Source organism: Elephas maximus, chromosome 3 (genome assembly GCF_024166365.1).
Source record: "Elephas maximus indicus isolate mEleMax1 chromosome 3, mEleMax1 primary haplotype, whole genome shotgun sequence".
NCBI classification, from domain to species: Eukaryota; Metazoa; Chordata; class Mammalia; order Proboscidea; family Elephantidae; genus Elephas; species Elephas maximus.
This window is the reverse complement of record NC_064821.1, coordinates 2,357,210-2,380,307: the sequence shown is the minus strand read 5'-3', so window position 1 is coordinate 2,380,307 and position 23,098 is coordinate 2,357,210. Positions and strand designations below refer to the sequence as shown.

Sequence of the window (23,098 nt, the reverse complement as noted above, 5' to 3'; positions counted from 1 at the left end):
CAAGAGCTAAGTAGAAAGATATTGGACACAATACATATGTAATACTAAAAAAGGAAAAGAGTCAGGATTAAAAGAGGAAAATACATGATTGCTAAAGTAAGAAAACTATGCACAGGTATCCGTGAAACTGTGTCCTTAACCCAAAAGAGGCTTTTTCTAGCTGACTCTTCTAATGTAATTCCCTCTCTGCAGAGCTGGTCCTTCAAAAAAGTCTTCCTGTGCTTCCTGACACAGTGGCCCTGGATGACTCCCATCTCCACTGTCCTTGCTTCTCTGGGAAAACAAATGGGTATAGCTGACAATGGGGTGCATGGAGAAATGCAGAACGTGAGGCAACACAGTACAGAGCAATGAACATTTCTTTGACACAAGCCAATACTAGGCTCTTCAGGGTCTCTGAAGATGGACCAAAAAACAAAAAAACCAAACCCGCTGCCATCGAGTTGATTCCAACTCATAGGAAACCCTGGTGGTGTAGTGGTTAAGTACCACGGCTGCTAACAAAAAGGTCATCAGTTCAAATCCGCCAGGTGCTCCTTGGAAACTCTATGCGGCAGTTCTACTCTGCCCTATAGGGTCGCTATGAGATGATGAAGACGGACCAGGTGTGAGTTTATTTGCAGCAAAACAATCATGTCAAACTTGTAATAAGCACAGTAAAACTCTTTACAAGGTACCAAAACACAAATTTCTCAGTGCCCCAAAGTGACCCTGAAGCCAGTGCTTACACTTACAACACTTAAAGAGCCTCAGGGCTTTTAGTCACAAGAGAAATAAAAACTCAATTTAATACAGAGAGCTCTGTGTTCACGGGGAGGCCAGGATATGTGAGCTCCATAGATCACGGGACTGTACCTGTTGTGTTTAACAATTTATTCTCATTCCTCAGGCCAAATACTGGAGCCAAGTAGATGAGTAAGGTATCTTTGTTCACTAAAGGAAAAAAAGAAAAAGATGCCATTCTTACCTACTGAGGCCAGGTTTCTGAAGTTTTCCGTCATCACATCTATGTAGAGTTTCCTCTGAGCAAGATCCAGCAAAGCCCACTCTTCCTGGCTAAAGACCACAGCCACATCCTCAATGACCACTGAGTCCTAAAACATTCCATACATTCTGGATCAGCAAGGGACCATGTACTCCAATGTGTACAAGAATGAAGGATGAGGCTGACAGAACTGGAGAATTCACAATTCATAGTGATTTGAAACAAGGTTCTGTGTTCTACCCAGGCGTACTCTACAGTATAGCCATCACCATAATCACTAGCTACATTCACTTCGTCACTGATTGTAACCTGTCCCACAGATTTAAATAATTTTTCCACAGTTTGACTGTGACCAATTGCAATCTTGTTTCTTTCTCTTTATGGTCTAGAACAGTTAGAAAACAGAGCAGAAATTAGAGTAATGCTGTAATTCAGATCATCACTTCCTTGTGAAGAATTTCACCTCCTTCCATAAGACCGACCAGAACACGCAACAAAACATAAACTGCAGGGTGAGGTCAGGATGATGTATTAACAACTGGGAAACACTGCAGAATGCCAGGGTTTCCTTTTGCCCCTCAGAGCCATGGGAGGACCAAGGCTCTCACAAACAAACTGAGAACCCAAGGCCCCGAGCTGGTCATATTTTCTTTAAGAATTCTAGGAGATCAGGAGGTGAAAGGTCCATTGCTGAAAAAAGAATATTCTTTTAAAGGATTATGAATTTTTACATGACACCTGTATTCCAAAAAATTGGTTGTTCTGTCATCCTTTCTGTCCCTTTCATAAAGACAGACAAAAGTAATAAAAATTAAAAACAGCTCAAGTGAGAGACAAGAAACATGAGAATCCAGATTTCCCCACAATTGTCAAATTTCGAGACCTGATGCAACTATACTCCAATTATTAGTGGCTTCTCCCTTCAACAAACATAAACCCACACACCCTCACACAAACACAGTCTAATGTCCTAAGATGACAAAGAGCGCTACCTCTGCAGAAACAAGAATACCATGCCCTCGAGTTTGCTGACCAAAGAGAAGAGGTTACCATTCCCATTTTGTAATGACTGTACAACATGAGAAATGTAATCAATGTCACCAAGTTATACGTGGAAACATTGTTGAATTGGCAAATGTTTTGTTATACATGTAATTTGTACTATAAAAATTAATTTTGTAAGTAAGTTGAAGTGCAGACGATTTACCTGTTCAATTACTGTGAAGCCTAGGAAACAGACACACCAGTCATCTAGAGACTACAATCCAAAATTCCCCCACATTTGCAGCCCCTGGAAGGTAGCTTTATGGTAAGAAGGCTTCTTTTGTCAGGGAAGGGGTGAACTGAGTTATCTATGCCATCTCTGATCAACCCTGGTATGATGGTGTCACAACAAACTTTGAGCTAGAGCCAAAATCCAAAGCTCTACACAGCAGTGGGCCAGGTTATATATTTTCAAGTTTTCAAAAATCCTAATGTTGACTGTACAATATAGTAATGATAAAAAGTTCCATGTATTGAGCAAATACGGTTTGTGAAAAGTTTTCCAAAAAGTTTTAAACACACTAGCTCATTTACATCTCATGACTTTCTTAAGTAGGTTATTTCAAACAGTTCATAGCTGAGTAAAGCAGGGCTTCAAAACAGTTCAGTCACAGCTGAGCAAGCAAAATTGGACCAGACCCTAATTTTTAAAATTTCAATGAACCAGACAGATAATTGAAATGGGAAAAATTACAGTCCAAGCCCTGGAATGGGAGACTGGAAGAGGCATAGCAAGCCCTTTCAGGAGCCTCACACGGGAGACTGGATTACCGGCAGGACTCTAGCAAGGGTCCCACATTAAGAGTGCCATGGTTGACTACCATCTTTGAGCATAGAACCGCTGCTTCCAGCTGCTCAAAATCCGATGGGCAAGATACTTGGTGCCAAGCAACACATACATTGCCCTTTTTTCTAAGAGAGTTAAGTTTCTACCATGGCTTTGACCATAATTTTCCCTGTTCCCACTATCATTCTGGTTCACAAGAACTTTAAAAATTTGGGTATGTTCTGGTTTCACTTTCTGGGCCATGACTGAACTGGGCATGAACCGGTTTGAAGTCTTGGAAGTAAAGCTGTTGGGGTGCCGTCAAGTCAGTTCCGACTCATAGCGACCCTGTATACAACAGAATGAAGCACTGGTCCTGCGCCATCCTCACAATCGTTATGCTTGAGCCCATTGTGTCAGTCCATCTTGTTGAGGTCTTCCACTTTTTTGCTGACCCTCTACTTTACCAAGCATGATGTCCTTCTCCGGGGACTTCTCCCTCCTGATAACATGTCCAAACTATGTGAGATGCAGTCTTGTCATCCTTGCTTCTAAGGAGCATTCTGGTTCCACTTCTTCCAAGACAGATTTGTTCATTCTTTTGGCAGTCCATGGTATATTCGATATTCTTCATCAACACCACCATTCAAAGGTATCAATTCTTCTTTGGTCTTCCTTATTCACCGTCCAGCTTTTGCATGCACATGAGGTGACTGAAAATACCATGGCTTGGGGCAGGCCCACCTTAGTCTTCAAGGTGACATCTTTGCTTTTTAACACTTTAAAGAGGTCCCTTCCAGCAGATTTTCCCAATGCAATGCGTCTTCTGATTTCTTGACTGCTGCTTCCATGGATGTTGATTGCGGATCCAAGTAAAATGAAATCCTTGGCAACGTCAATCTTTTCTGTTTATCATGATGTTGCTTATTGGTCCAGTTGTGAGGATTTCTGTTAGATACAATCAATCATATGCAAAATGTTGCCCATCTGGAATGCTGCTAAGCTTGGTTCAGAATGCAGGTCAATTTGTCTTTGAAGCCTAAATTCCTGACAACTACATTTCTGTTGATATGCATACAGTTTTGCTGTTATTCTGGCTGATATTCTACAATTAACACCATACATGATCTACAGTCCTGCTGGACATTAGAGAGAGGAGACAAATGAAACACTGTATTCAATTCACACAACCCAGAGCTATTTCTCCTGGCAAAGCCCTGTGTTTCAGACATGGCTTTTACTCTTCAGACTTAATTGTGGCTACCTTCATTTATTAAAATGGATTTAGGTAATACTGACACAGAGCCTACTATATGTTTGCAAAGCAGATACAGCAGTAAACAAAACAGAAATATGCAGATAAACATGTGTAACTCTCACTCCCGTGACTGGGTGGGACTGTGTGACAGGGTAATTGTGGCCTACCAAGAGAATTGGTCGGTTTTGCCTTAGAAAGAGAGCCAACTCTAGAGCAGAGAGGAGGGTTCTACCACCACTCAGAGTAACAGCTAGGACCAGAGAGTGAGTCCTTTGGACCCAGGATCCTTGCACTGAGAAGCTCCTGGAGGCAGGAGAGACCCGACGGCAAAGACCCAGCAGCAGGAGGCAGTGTGATGGCTTCCTGGCCCACAGAGAGAGAAAGGTGAGTGACTTTGGGTAGAGGGCTAGGACTAGGGAGAAGTGTGCCTGGGAGCACAGTTGGGAAGAGGCTGTCCTGATGGAAGGACTGTATCTTCAGTGTACCTGAGCCTGAATTGTAACTGTTACTTCTGTAATAAACCCATAATCGTGAGTATGGTCTTTGAGCTCTGTGTGGCCTCTGGAATGAATTATCGAACCCAGCAGAGAAGTAGAGAGTGCTGCGTGAGGGACGGTTGGTGTCAGAATTAGTGAAGATGGTGGAGAAAGGAGGCTTGCCTGGCCTCTGCCTCATGGGAGTCAGCCTTGCACTGCTGATCCTGGCTCTCCTTCCCCCTTGTGGAGTTTGAGGAGGTCAGAACATTGCCCCCAAGCCACTTTTACAACATGGACAGCACGTTCTTTGAGCGTGGACAGTAAACTTCTAAATACATATATTCTATGTATATATACAAATCTCCATATATCTATTTGTATGTATTTATATGTGCATACACGTATATACACACACACGTATATGCACGTACACACACAAGATGTCTGGTGGCAATGTGTTCTACTGAAAATGCAGCACACTAAGGGGATAAGCAGCAGATGGCACAAGCATATTTATCTTTAGTAATATGCGCAGAGAGCAAAATAATCATTTTAGAAAATTGCTTGTGAAGCCTGGCTTGGTAAGAGAAGGGAAGATCACATTTTCAACTCTGGAAACTTGGAAGCAGACTACGATGATTCTGCAAGCACTCACTGACATTTCACATGTTCATCAACTTCAACAAGTCCCAACACGGAGGCACAGGATTCAAAGGGTTCCACTGACCTACATGCCAAGGAAAGGAAAGACACATTGCTTATACCCAGAAAAGAAAATGTCATTACCAGTAGGCTAAACATATAAACTTGGGAAACTAGAAATACAAAAGCATAAATGAATAGAGTCATGTGCCGCACAAGGTCCACTGGGGCAACATCCAACTGCATATATATCCATGGTCTCATAAGGTTATAAGAGAATTCAGAAATCCTGACTGGAGAAAGGGACATAGCATATGTAACTGGATGCAGAGAACACAACAGCTTCTTGCATAAAAAACTTTAAAGAAACACTTCCAGATAGCACATCTTAATAATACAGAAATAATAATGTTTTGATGTGCATTGCAAAGTATAGCCCATCTGTTCTCATGAACCATTGTATATATCTCAAATTTTTAAAATAATGGGGTTCACTGGGGTTTGTTTGTAACTACGGATTGAACGTAACTTCAGTGTTCCTAACCCGGGGACTGCCTGTATATAATCCGGTGTTCAAACAATGCCCAAGTCAAACAACGTCCTGTTTCACAGAATGTATCATGGATGTTAAGCAACACGTGACCATAGTGTACAAAATAATACACAGACCATAGTAATGACACAAAACACAAATGAAGATTTCTAGTTTTTGGTTTGATAGTAATATAATGAGCTTGGAAGGCATCGCTCCCATCCTCATGAGAAAAAAATCTGAACATATTGAACTTAGAAAATTGAGGTCATAGAACACATTATTGCCCCAAAAGTGGAGTGGCACATAAAAAGCTACAGACTTATACCAGAGCAAAAACCTAGGAGTAGAAACCACCTCTAGGATCAGTATCAGCATAAAAAATACCAAAAGCTCGTTGTTGTCAAATCGATTCCAAACCATAGCGAACTTAAAGTACAGAGAAGAACTGCCCCATAGGGTTTCCAAGGAGCACCTGGTGAATTCAAACTGCTGACATTTTGGTTAGCAGCCACAGCTGTTAACCACTACGCTACCAGGGTTTCCAGTGTAGGAAAACTTAAAATGCAATTGATTAATTGCTGGAGGCCTGATGTGGACAAACTTCAGGGTTAAAAAGGCCAGGGGGTCCAACCTTTGGGGACCCACAGAGTTTTGTGAGTTTTACCTGCAGGAACCCTCTCAGATCCTCAGTGTGACCATCAGAGACAAATCTCCTTCCACTGGTGAGAGGAAAAGTAGCCATTTCAAGAATTTACCAGCGGATCCTGCTCTCCCTGATGAGGCCTGACCTCAAGGGAACTTATTTTACCAGAGTCGAACTGATCTCAGTACTGAAATATCAGCCCCATCTAGGATTCTTGTCTCACCAAAGTCAGTGAGGAGAGAAGCAGAGAAGATCTCGTATTTCCACTGCCCAGGGGCACAAGCTCAATAAAAGACTGAGGCTTAATCAATGGGCTACACCAGACTTCCCCTATGTCCACACCTTACCACGACATCAGTAGGGCTCTTATACAATAACAGGAGTACAACAGAAAGAACTCCAAGTCTTGGGCCTGATTTCAGAAGTCTGTAGGAAACCCAAACATAACAGGTAAGAAAAAAACAAGAACATCAACCACAACCGACACCCACAGCAAGCAGTAAACACAGCGTAACTTCTAGCCAGATAAAGGCAAGGCCTATTTATTTACCTCATTTCCTTTACTTAGTACATAATTGCTGGCTTTCAACAAAAAACTACTAGGCATCCTAAAAACACAGACTGAAGAGACACAGCAAGCATCAAAAGCAGTCAAAGATACGGCACAGGTTTTGGAATTACCAGACCAAAAATTTCAAATAACTATAATTAACACGCTAGGGGTGCTAATAATGTATATAACATGTAACAACACATGGGGAATGTAAGTAGAGAGATGGAAACTGTAACAAAGAAACCAGAGGAAACACTAGAAATCAAAAACACTGTAACAGGGATGAAGAAAGCCTTTAACAAGTTCTTCAGATGACAGGGCAAAGCCATGGAACAAATCGGTGAGCTTGAAGATATGTTAACAGAAACTCCCAAAACTGAAATGCAAAGAGAAAAAAGAATGAAAAAGATGGAACAGAATATCCAAGAACTGTGGGACAATTACTAAACATGGGCCATCCACGTACTAAGAATCAGAAAGCAAAGACAGTAGAAATGAACAAAAGAAATATTTGAGGTAATAATCACTAAGAAATTTAGAAAACTAATGATGCACACCAAACCAAAGATTCGGGAAGTTCAGGGAACACCAAGAAGGATGAATACCAAAAAAAATTCATCTAGTGATATCATATTCAAACTACACAAAATCAAAGAGAAAATACTGAAAGAAGCTGGAGGGGAGAGCAATCACCTTTCTATTAGTGAGAACAGTCAAGAATTACATCAGACTTGCTTTAAGAAACCATGCAAACAAGGAGAGAGTGGAATGAAATATCTAGTGTTAGAAAAAAAAAAAGATTAAACTAGAATTCTGTATCCAACAAAATTATCCTTCAAAAGGGAAGGAGAATAAATGGAAAATAATAAGTCTTGGCCAGGATGTGGAAGAACTGGAACCATAATCCATTGCTAGTGGGAATGCAAAATGGTACAGCCATTGTGGAAAAGTTTAGCAGTTCCTCAAAAAGTTGACTACCAAACTACGATATACTCCAGCAATCCCACTCACAGGCAAATACCCAAAAGAATTAAAAGTAGAAAATCAAACAGAAATCTGTATACCAATATTCATTGCAGCACTATTCACAGTAGCCAAAATATGGAAGTAACCTAAATGCCCATCAACAGATGTATGGATGAACAAAAAACAGTATAACCAAACAATGGAATACCACTTAGCTATAAACAGAAATGAAGCCCTGATAGATGCTAGAACATGGCTGAACATTGAAAACAGCATGCTGAGTGAAATAAGTCACTTATAAAAGGACAAATACTTGGAGCAAAGGGGGTTCGTCGTGCAGAGGGCACTCAGTTTCTGTTACCGGTAGTGGAATTAAATTGGGAAAAGATACTGGTAACAGTTGTACAACAGATGAATGTAATCTCTGTCACTACATTATTGCTGTCATCCTTAAGTTGCTATCAAGTCGATTACGATTCTTGGAGACTCTGTGTGTGCGCCGTAGAACTGCTCCACAGAGTTTTCAAGGCTGTGACCCTTTGGAAGCAGATCACCAGGCCTGTCTTTTGAGGAACCTGTAGGTGGTTTCGAATCACCAACATTTCAGCTAGCAGTTGAGTGCTTAACTGTTTTTGCCACCCATTAAAATACACATGTAAAAATTGTTGAATTAGCAAATGTTTTCTTATATATTAAAATTAAAAAGATTTTTTAAAAAGAGTGAAAAATATACAAGGGTATTTCCAGACAGACAAATGTGGGGGAAACTGGTCACCAATGGAACTTCCTTGCACAAAATGATAAAGTTTTTCAGAAAGAAGGAAAACGATACGGATCAGAAACTCAGATCTAACTTAAGGAAAGGGAGAGCATTAGACGATAAATAAATGAAGACAACATTAAAATTCTTCATCTTTCTTATACTTAATTTATCATAAATTTAACAATTTGCTCAAAATAATGGCAAAAATATACTATGTGATTATAGTTTATGGATAAGTGAAATGATGACAGCAATGTCGCAGGGTCAGGAGGGGGAGAATACAGTTATAACCTACTTGTACTACCTGTGTCGCATAGTGGTACCTGAAAGTGGACTGGGATAGTGGTAAATGTACATTGCAAACTCTTTGTTGTTACTGTTAGCTGCTGTCGAGTTGGTTCCAACTCACAGTGACCCCATGTACAAGAGAATGAAACACTGCCTGGTCCTGTGCCATCCTCACAATCAGTGTTATGCTTGAGCCCACAGTTGCAGCTACTGTGTCAATCCATCTCATTGAGAGTCTTCCTCTCTTTTGCTGACCCTCTGCTTAACCAAGCATGACGTCCCTCTCCAGGAACTGGTCCCTCTTGATAACATGTCCAAAATATGTGAGATGAAGTCTCGCCATCTGTGGTGGTTAAGATTATGTGTCAACACGGCTGGGCCATGATTCTCAGTGTTTTGGCAGTCATATAATGTTGTGATCACCTCCCTGCTGAGATCTGTTTTGTGATCTCCCCCGTGATGGAATCTGCTGTGAGTAGCCAATCAGGTGAAAGGGAGTTTCCTTGGACGTGTGGTCTGCATCCAAATATAAGTGGATGTTCTGGCTTTTGCCCGGTCTGGATCCTGCCGCTGGCTCAAAATGGATCAAAAACCTAAATGTCAAAGTAAGACCATAAAAATCCAAGAAGACAATGTAGGAGAAAACCTAAGTGACCTTGGGTTTGATGATGATTTCTTAGATACAACACGAAAGCACGATCCACGATGGAAAAAAAATGGATAAACTGGCCTTCGTTAAAATAAAAAACTTCTGCAAATGTTTTCTTACCTATGAAAAACTTCTGCTCTGCAAAAGACACTTAAGAAAAATAAAGAAATCTACTCGGGAGACAGCTAGCTCAATTGGCATTACATAAATTGTAAGTAAAATGTTCTACATCCTACTTTGGTGAGCAGCATCTGGGGTCTTAAAACTTTGTGAGCAGCCATTTAGATACTCTACTGGTCCCACCTCATCTGGACCAAAGGAGTATGAAGAAAACAAAAAAACAAGGGAAAGATTAGTCCAAAGGACAAATGAACCACAACTACCACAGCCTCCACCAGACTGAGTCTGGCAGAACTAGACAGTACCTGGATACTACCACCAACAGCTCTGACAGGGATCACAATAGAGGGTCCTGGACACAGCTGGAAAAAAATGTAGAACAAAATTCTAACTCACACACACAAAAAAAAACCAGGCTTACTGGTCTGATGGAGACTGGAGAAACTCCGAGAGTATGGCCCCTGGACACCCTTTTAACGCAGCACTGAAGTCACTCCTGAGGTACACCCTTCAGCCAAAGATTAGACAGGCCCATAAAACAAAACAAGACTAAAAGAACACACCAGCCCAGGGGCGAGGACAAGAAGGTAGGAGGGGATAGGAAAGCTAGTAATGGGGAACCCAAGGTCAAGAAGAAGAGGATGTTGACACATCATGGGGTTGGAAACCAATGTCACAAAACATTATGTGCATTAATTGTTTAATGAAAAACTAATTTGCTCTGTAAACCTTTACCTAAAGCACAATAAAAAAAAAAAAAAATGAAAAGATGAGCCAAAAAACTAGCAGAAAACCGCTATGAGTCAGACTGACTCAATGGCACCTAACAACAACAACATGGACTACAACACAGCCATTTTCCCTCACTGCAGAGATATTGTGCAGGAGCACATGGAGCCTGGAAAGACAATGAACAGAAGAGCAGAAATACTCACAAGAGCAAAAACTATACTTGAGCTACTCAAATCCTGGAAGTTCTACCATGGCTAGGTAGATTGTGGTCCATTTACACAATGGAAACATACATACACAGGCATATGGAGAGACTGGAGCTGCAGACACAAACATATATGACACTTAAAAGCATTCTCAGGAAACCAGTCACTGAAGAACCCAGAAAGAGCAATAACTGAATTTACAGAAGGCTCAAAAGAGGCCAAACTAAACAATACAGGGTTTATGGATTAAGACTTGGGTGATAAAGTTATAATAATAGCAATAATATTGATAGTAGTTATAAACTTCTAAATGCAGATAGTAAAAATCTTCAGGAAGGAGGAGATGAGATCAAGGTGGGACATACTGGGAGGCCATAAATACTGACTAAAGTCTATTTCTACCACGTCTGTCAGTTTGTTGTACTGGGTGGGGGGGTGGGGGGGCTTGCGTGTTGTGATGCTGGAAGCTATATAACCAGTATTCAAATACCAGCAGGGTTACTCACGGTGCAAGGTTTCAGCTGAGCTTCCAGACTATAAGACAGCCTAGGAAAAAGAACCTAGAGATCTATTTCTGAAAGAATTAGCCAGTGAAAACCTTAAGAATAGCAGTGGAACATTGTCAGGTTGAAAGGCACTCAAAAGACAACTGAGGAAGAGCTGTCTCCTCAAAGTAGGGTCAATCTTAATGACGTGGATGGAGTCAAGCTTTTGGAGCCTTCATTTGCTGATGTGGCAACACTAAAAATGAGAAGAAACAGCTGCAAACATCCATTAATAACTAGAAGGTAGAATGTACAAACTATGAATTTAGGAAAATTGGAAATTGTAAAACATGAAACAGAAGGCATAAACATCAATATCCTACACATTACTGAGCTGAAATGGTCTGGTACTAGCCATTTTGAATTGAACAATAATATGGTCTAATATGCCAGGAATGACTTGAATAGCAATGGAATTGCATTCATCATCAAAAGGAACATTTCAAGATCTACCCTGAAGTACACCATCACTGATAGGATAATATCCATCCACCTATAAGGAACACCAGTTAATACGCCTATTATTCAAATTTACAGACCAACCACTAAGGCCAAAGATGAAGAAATTGAAGATTTTTACCAACTTCTGCAGTCTGAAATTGATTGAACATACAATCAGGACACATTGATAATTACTGGTAATTGGAATGCGAAAGTTGGAAACAAAGGAGATGGGTCGGTAGTTGGAAAATATGGCCTTGGTGATAGAAACAATGCCAGAAGTCACATGAAAGAATTTTCCAAGACCAGTGACTTCTTCACTGAAAATACCTTTTTCCAACAACATAAATGGCGAATATACACGTGTACCTCACTGGATGGAATACAAAGGAATGAAATAGACTACATCTGTGGAAAGAGACAATGGAAAAGCTCAATATCATCATTCAGAAAAAGGCCAGGGGTTAACTGCGGAAGAGACCATCAACTACTCATATGCAAGTTCAAGTTGAAGCTTAAGAAAATTAGAACAAGTTGACAAGAGCCTAAGTATAACCTTGAGTATATCCCACCTGAATTTAGAGACCATCTCAAAAATAGATCTGACACACAGAGCTTTAATGACCAAACACCAAATGAGCTGTGGAATGACATCAAGGACATCATACACGAAGAAAGCAAGAGGTCATTAAAAAGAAAAAAAGACCAAAATGGATGTTAGAAGAGATTCTGAAACTTGCTCTTGAATGTCAAGTAGCTAAAGCAAATGGAAGAAATGATGAAGTAAAAGGGCTGAATGAAAGATTTCAAAGGGCTACTCAAGGAGACAAAGTATTATAATGACATCTGTAAAGACCTGGAGTTAGACAACCAAAGGGAAGAACATGCTTGGCATTTCTCAAGCTGAAAGGTTTCAAGAAAAAATTCAAGCCCAGAGTTGGAATGTTGAAGGATTCTATTGGCAAAATACTGAATGATGGAGGAAGCATCAAAACTAGGTGGAAAGAATATGTAGAGTCACTGAACAAAAAAGAACTGGTCAATGTTCAGTCATTTCAGGAGGTAACATATGATCAGGAACTCACAACACTGAAGGAAGAGGAAGAGGTCCAAGCTGCACTGAAGGTGCTGGCAGAAAACAAGCCTTCAGGAGTTGACAGGGTACCAATTGAGATGTTTCAACAAACACATGCAACGCTGGAATTCCTCAGGCAGTTCTACGCTGTCCTATAGGGTCGCTATGAGTCGGAATCGACTCGACGGCACTAGTTTTTTACTGGGTATGTCAAGGAATTTGGAAGGCATTTAATCAAATGGAAGAAATCCATATTTCTGTCCATTCGAAAAAGAGGTGATCCAACAGAATGTGGAAATTATCGAATATCATTAACATCACACACAAGGTGAATCTTGCTGGAAATCATTCAAAAATTGTGGCAGCAGTACATTGACAGGGAACTGCCAGAAATTCAACCCAGATTCTGAAGAGGACGTGGCACGAGGGCTATCACTGCTGACGTCAAATGGATCCCGGCTGAGGACACAGAATACCAGAAAGATGTTTACTTGTGTTTTATTGACCATGCAAAGGCATGTGACTGTGTGGATAGTAACAAATTATGGGTAATACTGTGAAAAATGGGAATTCCAGAACACTTAATTGTGCTCATGAGGAACCTGTTCATAGAACAAGGAGCAGTTGTTCTGACAGAAAAAGGAGATACTGTGTAGTTTAAAGTCAGGAAAGGTGTGCTGAGCAAATAATCTGATTAAAAATCTGATTAGCTGGATTATATGAAGAAGAGCAGGGCATGAGAATGGGAAAAGACTCATTAACGACCTGCGTTATGCAGATGACACAGCCTTGCTTGCTAGCTGAAGAGGACTCGAAGCACTTACTGAAGAAGATCAAAGATCAGAGCCTTCGGTATGGATCACACCTCAACATAAAGAAAACAAAAAACCTCACAACTGGACCAGTAAGCAACATCATGATAAAGAGAGAAAAGACTGAAGTTGTTGAAGATTTCATTTTACTTGGTTCCACAATCAACGCCCATGGAGGCAGCAGCCAAGAAATCAAAAGATGCACTGCATTGGGCAAATTTGCTGCAAAAGACCTCTTTAAAGTATTAAAAAGCAAATGTGTCACCTTAAAGACTAAGGTGTGTCTGACCCAAGTCACGGTGGTTTCAACTGCCTCTTACGCATGCGAAAGCTGGACAATGAGTAAGGAAGGCCGAAGAGTTGATGCCTTTGAATTGTGGTATAGGAGATGAATATTGAATATACCACAGACTGCCAAAAAAATGAACAAATCTGTCTTGGCAGAAGTGCAACCAGAATGCTCCTTAGAAGCAAGGATGGCGAAACTATGTCTCACATACTTTGGACATGTTATCAGGAGGGATCAGTCCCTGGAAAAGGACATCATGCCTGGTGAAGTAGACAGTCAGCAAGAAAGAGGAAGACCCTCAATGAGATGGACTGACATAGTGGCTGCAACAATGGGCTCAAGCATAACAACAACTGTGAGAATGGTGCAGGACCTGGCAGTGTTTCATTCTGTTGTACACAGAGTCACTATGAGTCAGAAACGAACTGACGGCAGCTCAGAACAACACGTGCTTTTATGAAAAGATCACCATGATAATCATTCATTAAAAAGTTAAATATCATGCTATTTTTTATGTAACAAAGGGAAATAAAAGATTTCTATTTTTATTTGCTTGGTTCTACATAAACACTAAAGATGGTTCAGAAAGCAATAAAGCTGGTTATTTAAAGGAAGTTGGGGAAAGAGGGATGTGCCGGATGAGGACAAGACTAAGAAAAAGTCTAAATAAACTACACTGTTAAAGTTCATACTGAGTTTTGAACTGTGAAGGTGTTATCTATTGGAAAAACGATTTCAGTAAACCATATTGTACTTTTAAACAATAAGTAAAATGAGATATTAAGTGTTTTTACTAGGAATTCACATTCATAATAATAAAACCACGTAAAATTTAATGAGCTAGGACCAAACTGTTATTAAACAACCTAGTACACTTGTGCAAATCACAAAAGTATAAATTACAGCTCTTCTAAATACAGAAACCAGGGAGGTCATAGTCTGTACACCCATTTTATCTCAGCCAGGAGAATGTTTCTAAAATGACTAAAATATTTAAAACACTAGAGGTTCTGGCATGACTTGTTACATATAGCAGGGCTCTGTAAGAACCTTCTCAAGATTTAAGGAAGCTTTAAAGTAACTTTTATATCAGTTAAAACAGCCTTCCTGCGTTACTTTTTTTTCTCTCTTTCCATTTCTCAGTTCTCATCCGTCTATACTTACCTTCTTTTCCTGTCTCCTGAATACCTGTGGCTGTGTGACATCTATACCCCCTCTAGCCAGGCTATACTGCGCAGCCTGGGAGACTCCCCCGGTTTTGAAGGTCGCACCGGCGGGACCCCTGGGGCTTTCCTTCTTTTTTCCAAATTTTTATCTACTTTTTTTTTTTTTTTTCCATTTTGGCTTTGCTCTACTTCTTGGTTTCTCATCTCTCCACTCCAACTGCAAACTCCCTCTGCACTTTTTTTTTTCCCTTTGTTTGCTTTTGGCTCCTGTTTCTCTCTCCTCTTCCCCATACCCATATTAGCTCCATACGTCACAACCTCCCCCCTCTATCCTGCCTACCTGCACCATGTGCTGAACATCATACCACCGAGCAGCACAGACACGGCCTACTGGAACCTGTCTGCACTGATTCCTGGCTTGCCCTGTCGGCCCTAGTACGTGCCACAAACAAGCCACCCCAGACCTTCCCCTTCAGCTGGACCTGCCCTGCTACACCATAGCTGAGTGACCAGCCCCCCCCATTAGAAAAGAACATGAAAAGTATCACAACCACAGATGAGCAAACAACAAAGAACACACAGCCCACTTGCTCAGACATAACTAAATAAAACAAAAAACTAGGACAAAACAAATCTACAATCAAGGAATGAAGAAAACAACTACTGAATGTCCTGAAGACACCAGACAATATCAAAACATATTTTAAAAAGGACAGGATGGTTGCAGTAGGTGTACAAAATAAAACACCAGATAACTTTCCAGTAGAAGAAAAGGCACTAGAACTATCAGACAGGGAATTCAAATCTCTAATATTCACAGCTATACAAGAATTGAAGCAAAAAGCAGACAAAAATGAGGAAAAAATAGACGAACTTATGGAAAAGGCAGACAAATTCATGGAAAGTACAGACAAAAAAAAAAAAAGGAAGAATTCAGGAAATTAATACAGGAATAAAAGGCCAAAATAAATTCACGACTAGAAATCATACAAAAATAACGATTAGAAATCCAAAAGATAACAAAATTTCAGAAATAGTGTTATAGAAGGGCTGAGGAGCAGGTTTGAAATGATGGAAGACAGGATCAGTGAAATTGAAGACAAACACTTGGTTATAACTCTGAGGAAAAATTGGAAAAAAGAACGAAGAAAAATGAGGAAACCCTGAAAATTATGTGGGATACAATCAAAAGCAAAAATTTATGAGTGATTGGAGTTCCAGAACACGGAAAGAAAACAAAAAACACAGAGAAGATCATTGAAGAACTGCTGACAGAAAACTTCCTTAATATCATGAATGATGCAGACCTGATCATCCAAGAAGCTCCACGAACCCCATATAGGACAGACCCCAAAAGAAAAACACCAAGGCATATCATAATCACACTTGCTAAAACCAAGGACAAAGAAAAAATCCTGAGAGCAGCTCGAGAAAACCAAAAAGTCACAGAGGAGAAACAATAAGACTGAGTTTGGATTATTTGGCAGAAACCATGCAGGCAAGGAGGCAATGGGAGAACATATATAAAATCTTGAAAGAAAAAAAATCACCAACCATGAATAATATATCCTGCAAAGCTTTCCTTCAAATATGATGGTGAAATTAGGACATTTCTAGATAAACAGAAATTAAGGGAATATGTAAAAACAAAACAAAACCTACAAGAATTATTAAAAGGAGTCCTTCAGCCTGAGAACAAACAACATCAGACTACAGCCTGAATCTAGGATGCAAGATTATACCAGCCAGATACCAACATAGGAAATGAACTCTCAAGCACTATCCAAAACCAAAAGAATTGCAACAGGGAACGAGAGAGGTTAACATGTATACCACAACACTGTTAGAACAATGAAAGAGGGAATAAACGGTATAGGTATAGAACTTTCTAATGAAGAGGAAGGCAAGGCGATACCAAATAATGATAGACTGGTTCAAACTGAGGAAGATAAAGGTAAATTTCAAGGCAACCACAAAGAAAGTTAACAAATCCACTCATCAAAATAAAGAAGGAAAGCATAAAGTCTCAATAAAAACAAACCTACGAAAGCAAAAGAAATGAAAAAGAAATCCACAAACAAAAGGAACTCTGCACAGAAGAGTAAGAGGAACAAAGAAAAAGTCAGCACCACAAAAGAAAAGCACTACAGAATGACGGCAGTAGACTAACACCTATCAATAATTACACTGAATGTAAATGGCCTAAATGCACCCATAAAGAGACACAGAGTGACACAATGGATAAAGAAACAGGATCCATCAATATGCTGTCTACAAGAGACATATCTTAGAAACAAAGATGTAAATTTATTAAAAATCAAAGAATTAAAAAAAATATATCAAGCAAATAACTACCAAAAAAAGAGCAGGAGTGGCAATACTAATCTCAGATAAAATAGACTTTAAAACAAAATCCACCATAAAAGATGAAGAAGGGCAGTCTATTATGATTAAAGGGACAACCCAACATGAAGACTTAACCATAATAAACATCTATGCACTCAATGACAGGGCTCCAAAATATGTAAAACAAACTTGAGCAGCACTGAAAAGAGAAATTGACAGTTCCACAATGGTAGGAGACTTCAACACACCACTCTCAGTAAAGGACAGAACATCTAGAAAGAAACTCAACAACGATACAGGAGCGCTAAAGAGCACAATCAGCCAACTGGACCTCACAGACATATATAGAACACTCCACCCAACAGCTGCAAAGTACGCATTCTTTTCTGACACACATGGAACGTTCTCCAGAATCGACCACATCTTAGGGTTCAGAGCAACCCTCAACAAAATCCAAAACACTGAGATAATACAAAGTATCTTCTCTGACCACAATGCCATCAAAGTAGAAATTAACAACAGGAAGAGTAAGGAAACAAAATCAATTGCATGGAAAGTGAAGATCAGCCTGCTTCAAAACCACTGGGTAATAGAAGAAATCAGAGATAGAATCAAAAAATCCCTAGAATCAAATGAGAATGAAAACACATCATACCAAAACCTTTGGGACACAGCAAAGGCAGTCCTCAGAGGTCGATTTATAGCAATAGATGCACACATCAAAAAAGAAGGGACAAAATCAAAATATTAGCCGCACAACTTGAAACAAAGAGAGAACAGCAAAAGAAGCCCACAGCCACCAGAAGAAAGGAAGTAACAAATATCAGAGCAAAGATAAATGAAATAGAGAAGAGAAAAACAATAGAAAGAATCAACAAACCAAAAGCTGGTTCTTTGAAAGGATCAACAATATCGACAAACCACTGGTCAAACTGACAAGAGAAAAACAGGAGAGGATGCAGATAACCCAAATAAGAAATTAAATGGGGGACATTACAACAGTCCCAACTGAAATAAAAAGGATCATAACAGAGTATCATGAAAAACTATACTCCAACAAACTTGAAAATCTAGAGCAAATGGACAAATTTCTAGGAACACACTATGTACCCAAACTAAAACAAAATAGAAAGATTCAGCAGAGTAGCAAGATACAAGATAAACATATAAAAATCGGTTAGATTCCTATACACCAATAAAGAGAATGATGAAAAGGAAATCAGGAAAACAATACCATTCATGATAGCCCCTAAAAAGATAAAATATTTGGGAGCAAATCTAACCAGGGATGTAAAAGTCCTATACAAAGAAAACCACAAAAGACTACTGCAAGAAACCAAAAGAGATCTACAAAAATGCACAAACATACCATGTTCATGGATAGATAGACTCAACATTGTGAAAATGACAATTCTACCCAAAGCAATTTACAAATACAATGCAATCCCAGATCCAAATACCAACAACATTCTTTAAAGAGATGGAAAAACTTACCATTAACTTGATATGGAAAGGGAAGAAGCCCCAGATAAGTAAAGCACTATTGAAGAAGAAGAATAAAGTAGGAGGACTCACACTACCTGACCTCAGGACCTACTATACAGCTGTGGTAGTCAAAACAGCCTGGTACTGGTACAATGACAGATACATTGACCAATGGAACAGAATTGAGAACCCAGATGTAAACCCATCCACCTATGGTCACCTGATCTTCAACAAGGGCCTAAACTCCATCGAATGGGGAAAAGACAGTCTTTTTAACAAATGGTGCTGGCAAAACTGGATGTACATCTGCAAAAAAAATGAAAACAGGACTCATACCTCACACCATATACAAAAACTAACTCAAAATGGATCAAAGACCTAAATATAAAGCCAAAAAACTATGAAATTCATAGAAGAAAAAACAGGATCAACACTAGAGGCTCTAATACATGGCATTAACAGGATACAAACCACAACCAACAATACACAAGCTCCAGAGGATAAGTTAGAAAACCAGGGTATTCTAAAAATTAAACACTTATGCTCATCAAAAGACTTCACCAAAAGAATAAAAAGAGAATCTACAGACTGGGAAAAATTTTTTGGCTATTACAAATAAGATAAAGGTCTAATTTCTAAAATGAACAAGAAAATCCAACACCTCTACACCAAAAAGACAAATAATCCAACTAAGAATGGGCAAAGGAAATGAACAGACACTTCACCAAAGAAGACATTCGAGCGGCCAAGAGACACATGAGATGCTCACGATCTCTAGCCATTAGAGAAATGCAAATCAAAACCACAATGAGATACCATCTCACCTCGGCATTACTGGCACAAATCAATAAAACAGGAAATAACAAATGTTGGAGAGGCTGCGGGAAGATCAGAACTCTTATGCACTATTGGTAGGAATACCAAATGACACAAACATTTTGGGAAATGATATGGTGCTTCCTTAGAAAGCTAGAAATAGAAATACCATATGTTCCAGCAATCCCACTCCTAGGAATCTATCCTAGAGAAATAAGAGTTGTCACACTAACGGACATATGCACGCCCATGTTCACTGCAGCACTGTTCACAATAGCAAAAAGACAGAAACAACCTAGGTGCCCATCTACAGATGAATGACTAAACAACCTATGGTACATAGACACAAAGGAGCGTTACCCAACGATAAAGAACAACGACGAATCTGCGAAGCATCTCATAACATGGATGAATCCAGAGGACATTATGCCAAGTGAAACAAGTCAATCACAGAAGGACAAATATTGTATGAGACCACTACTGTAAAAACTCATGAAAAGGCTTACATACAAAAAGAAACAATCTTTGATAGTTAGGAGGGAGCGGAGGGGTGGAGATGGAAAAACACTTAATAGACAACAGATAAGTGGAAACTTTGGTGAAGGGTAAAGCGGTACACAATACCGGGGGAGCCAGCAAAACCTGTACAAGGCAAGGTCATGGTAGCTCCATACACACATCCAAACTCCCTGAGGGACCGAATTGCTGGGCTGAGGACCGTGGGGACCATGATCTTGGGGAACAGCTAGCTCAATTGGCATAACATAGTTTATAAAGAATATGTTCTACACTCTACTTTGGTGAGTAGCGTCTGAGGTCTTAAAAGCCTCTGAGTGGCCATATAGGCTACTCCACTGGTCTCACTCCTTCAGGAGCAAGGGAAGAAAACTAAAGACACAAGAGACAGATTAGTCCAAAGGACTAATGGACCACATCTACAACAGCCTCCACAAAACTGTGTCCAGTTCAAGTAGATGGTGCCCGGCTACCACCACTGGCTGCTCTCACAGGGATCACAACAGAGGGGCCCAGACAGAGCTGGAGAAAAATGTAGAACAAAATTCTAACTCAAAACAAAAGACTAGACTCGCTGGCCTGACAGACTGTAGAAACCCTGAGCGTATGGCCCTCAGACACCCTTTCAGCTCAGAAATAAGGTCACCGCTGAGGTTCACCCTTCAGCCAAAGATTGAACAGGCCCGTGGAACAAAACAAGACTACAGGGGCGCACCAGCCCTGTGGCAGGGACTAGAAGGCAGGAGAGAATAGGAAGGCTGGTAATAGGAAACCCAGGATTAAGAAAGGATAGTGTGGACATGTCATGGGGCTGTTAACCACTGTCATAGAACAATGTGTGTATTAACTGATGAGAAACTAGTTTGTTCTGTAATCCTTCCTCTAAAGAACAATTGAAAAGAAAAACCAAGAAAACAAAACAAAAAAAAACCTGGCCTTCCTCTGTGTTTGAGAAGTTTATACTCATTAAGTTAAAAAATTCTTGGTAGAAACACACAAATGTTCTAAAAGTTTTCTTGCAGTGGGAACTATAAACCCGAAAGCTTAAATACACACATGTTATATGCTGAACTTCTCTAGCCAAGAACACTTGAATTTTAGATTCTAATTCAAGGCTATGGAGAACAGTAAAAAATTGTAGGGATTAAATATCAGCTCTAGGCACAGGTGAGAGAACAAGGACCTAGAATGGGGATTCATGCTTTCTACATATGTGAAAGCCTCAAGGCAAAAGCACTCTCCACTAGAAAAAAAAAAATGGGTCTGGAGACCCTACACAGGATCCTGCTTGACTCATTGTCCCCAGCTTCGTACTTTTGGTGACATCAAGAGAGAATCATCCCCACAAAGACCCCATAAACAGTCAGGGTCTTCACCTACGAACTCTACCCCGTTTCTAAACCTTAACATTCTGTGTGAAGGGCAGCTTTGGTTTTAGAACTGCACAGAAAATGCTCCTGCGCCTGGGGGGAGTCAAGAAAACTGTTAAGAGAGATGAGACAAGGATAGCTCTGGAGAGGGGGGCTCAGCCTCCACAGGCAGAGCTGCACAGTCTTCAGACTCTGGTCAGGAGATGCTGTCATTCAAAACAGATCACCAAGGCCCAGGGTGGGGATTTAACACCACATGGTGCCAGCTCTGAGAGTCATGTAAGTAAGGTGCCCCCAGGCATCCAAATCTTGAAAAGCCACATGTGAATAGAGAAGGGCCCAGTGACAGTGGAACAGGGCCTCAGGATGCCTCCTAGGCCTCAGTCCCTTGGCCTCCTCTGCCACCTTTTTTTCTCACTGAGGAACCAAAGTCCCACAGCACACAGTTGGTCCCCCAACAATTCATATCAAGTCTCACCCACATGCTGAGAGAAAACCCAGTTCACTGTAGAACTCACCATTTCTTTCTCCAGCTTCCGACAATCTATGGGAACGTTGCCTCTAAGCACAACAAGCTACGTCAGGAGGTGGGATGGGAGTGGAAGCAGAGCACTGGGCAGTTTGGAAGCAGATGAATGTTTGCTCTGCACACGAATCACAGCAGTTGAAATCCTGCAAGATGGTCGCCCTAGGTCCCCAGTTCTCCCTGCACCACACCTGAAACCTGAAACGGAAGAAAGACAGGGAGCAAACAGTGTTGAGGAAGCAGGGAGTGACAGGTTTCTGGCTTCCTCCCAGGCGCAGGCCAATGCTCCACCCTGAGGACATCTACACTGAAGGCAGAACAGGCCGCAGCCTCCAGAGCACACACCTGCGCTCTTCAGGCAGCTCCACGGGCCTCCGCTTTCTGCAACGAGATCACAGATGGTGGAACTTACTTCTCCCGGAGCAGGAGGAGCAGCCAGGCCTGATCAGGCTGCAAAACGTGAACCCGATTTCTTCCAGGGAGTCAGGTGTCCAATGTTGAAGTTGTGGGTTCACCTATGTAACTCTGTGCCTTATAGATTAACACACACACTGTTATTTGATATTAACACGGGCAAATTTTCAGGAAGAATATATTTTTCAAGTTTTGTTAATGAACTCATAATGCATAATGGTTCATCCTAGTTTAATTACGTGCAGTTAGAACCCTTTATTCACTATGGGTTGGAATTGACTCGACAGCACCAGTTTTGTTTTTTTTTTTAATAATATTTATTGTGCTTTAAGTGAAAGTTTACAAATCAAGTTGGTCTCTCACACAAAAACCCATATGCACCTTGCTGGAAAAAAAAAAAAAATTTTTTCTAGCTTGCTACACACTCTCAATTACTCAGTTACTCTCCCCCTGATGAGACAGCCCGCTCTCTCCCTCCACTCTCTTTTCGTGTCCTTTTCGCCAGCTTCTAGCCCCCTGCACCCTCTCATCTCCCCTCCAGGCAGGAGATGCCAACATAGTCCCAAGTGTCCACCTGATCCAAGAAGCTCACTCCTCACCAGCATCCCTCTCCAACCCATTGTCCAGTCCAATCCATGTCTGAAGAGTTGGCTTCGGGAATGGTTCCTGTC

General features: G+C 40.6%; 1 protein-coding gene across 5 annotated transcripts in view; it reads right to left on the bottom strand.

Annotated features, from left to right (window-relative positions):
* The window catches only part of LOC126071868 (zinc finger protein 345-like), a 245,407-nt gene that overhangs the window by 55,009 nt on the left and 167,300 nt on the right, over positions 1–23,098 (bottom strand). For 2 of the 5 annotated variants that reach the window (XM_049876257.1, XM_049876259.1), the window contains exon 2: positions 22,406–22,544. The exons of 1 other annotated variant lie outside the window; for it this stretch is intronic. In XM_049876257.1, coding sequence (XP_049732214.1) covers positions 22,529–22,544 — 16 coding nt within the window. In that variant the 3' untranslated portion in view covers positions 22,406–22,528. 2 more of the 5 variants (XM_049876249.1, XM_049876244.1) reach the window with 2 other exon arrangements.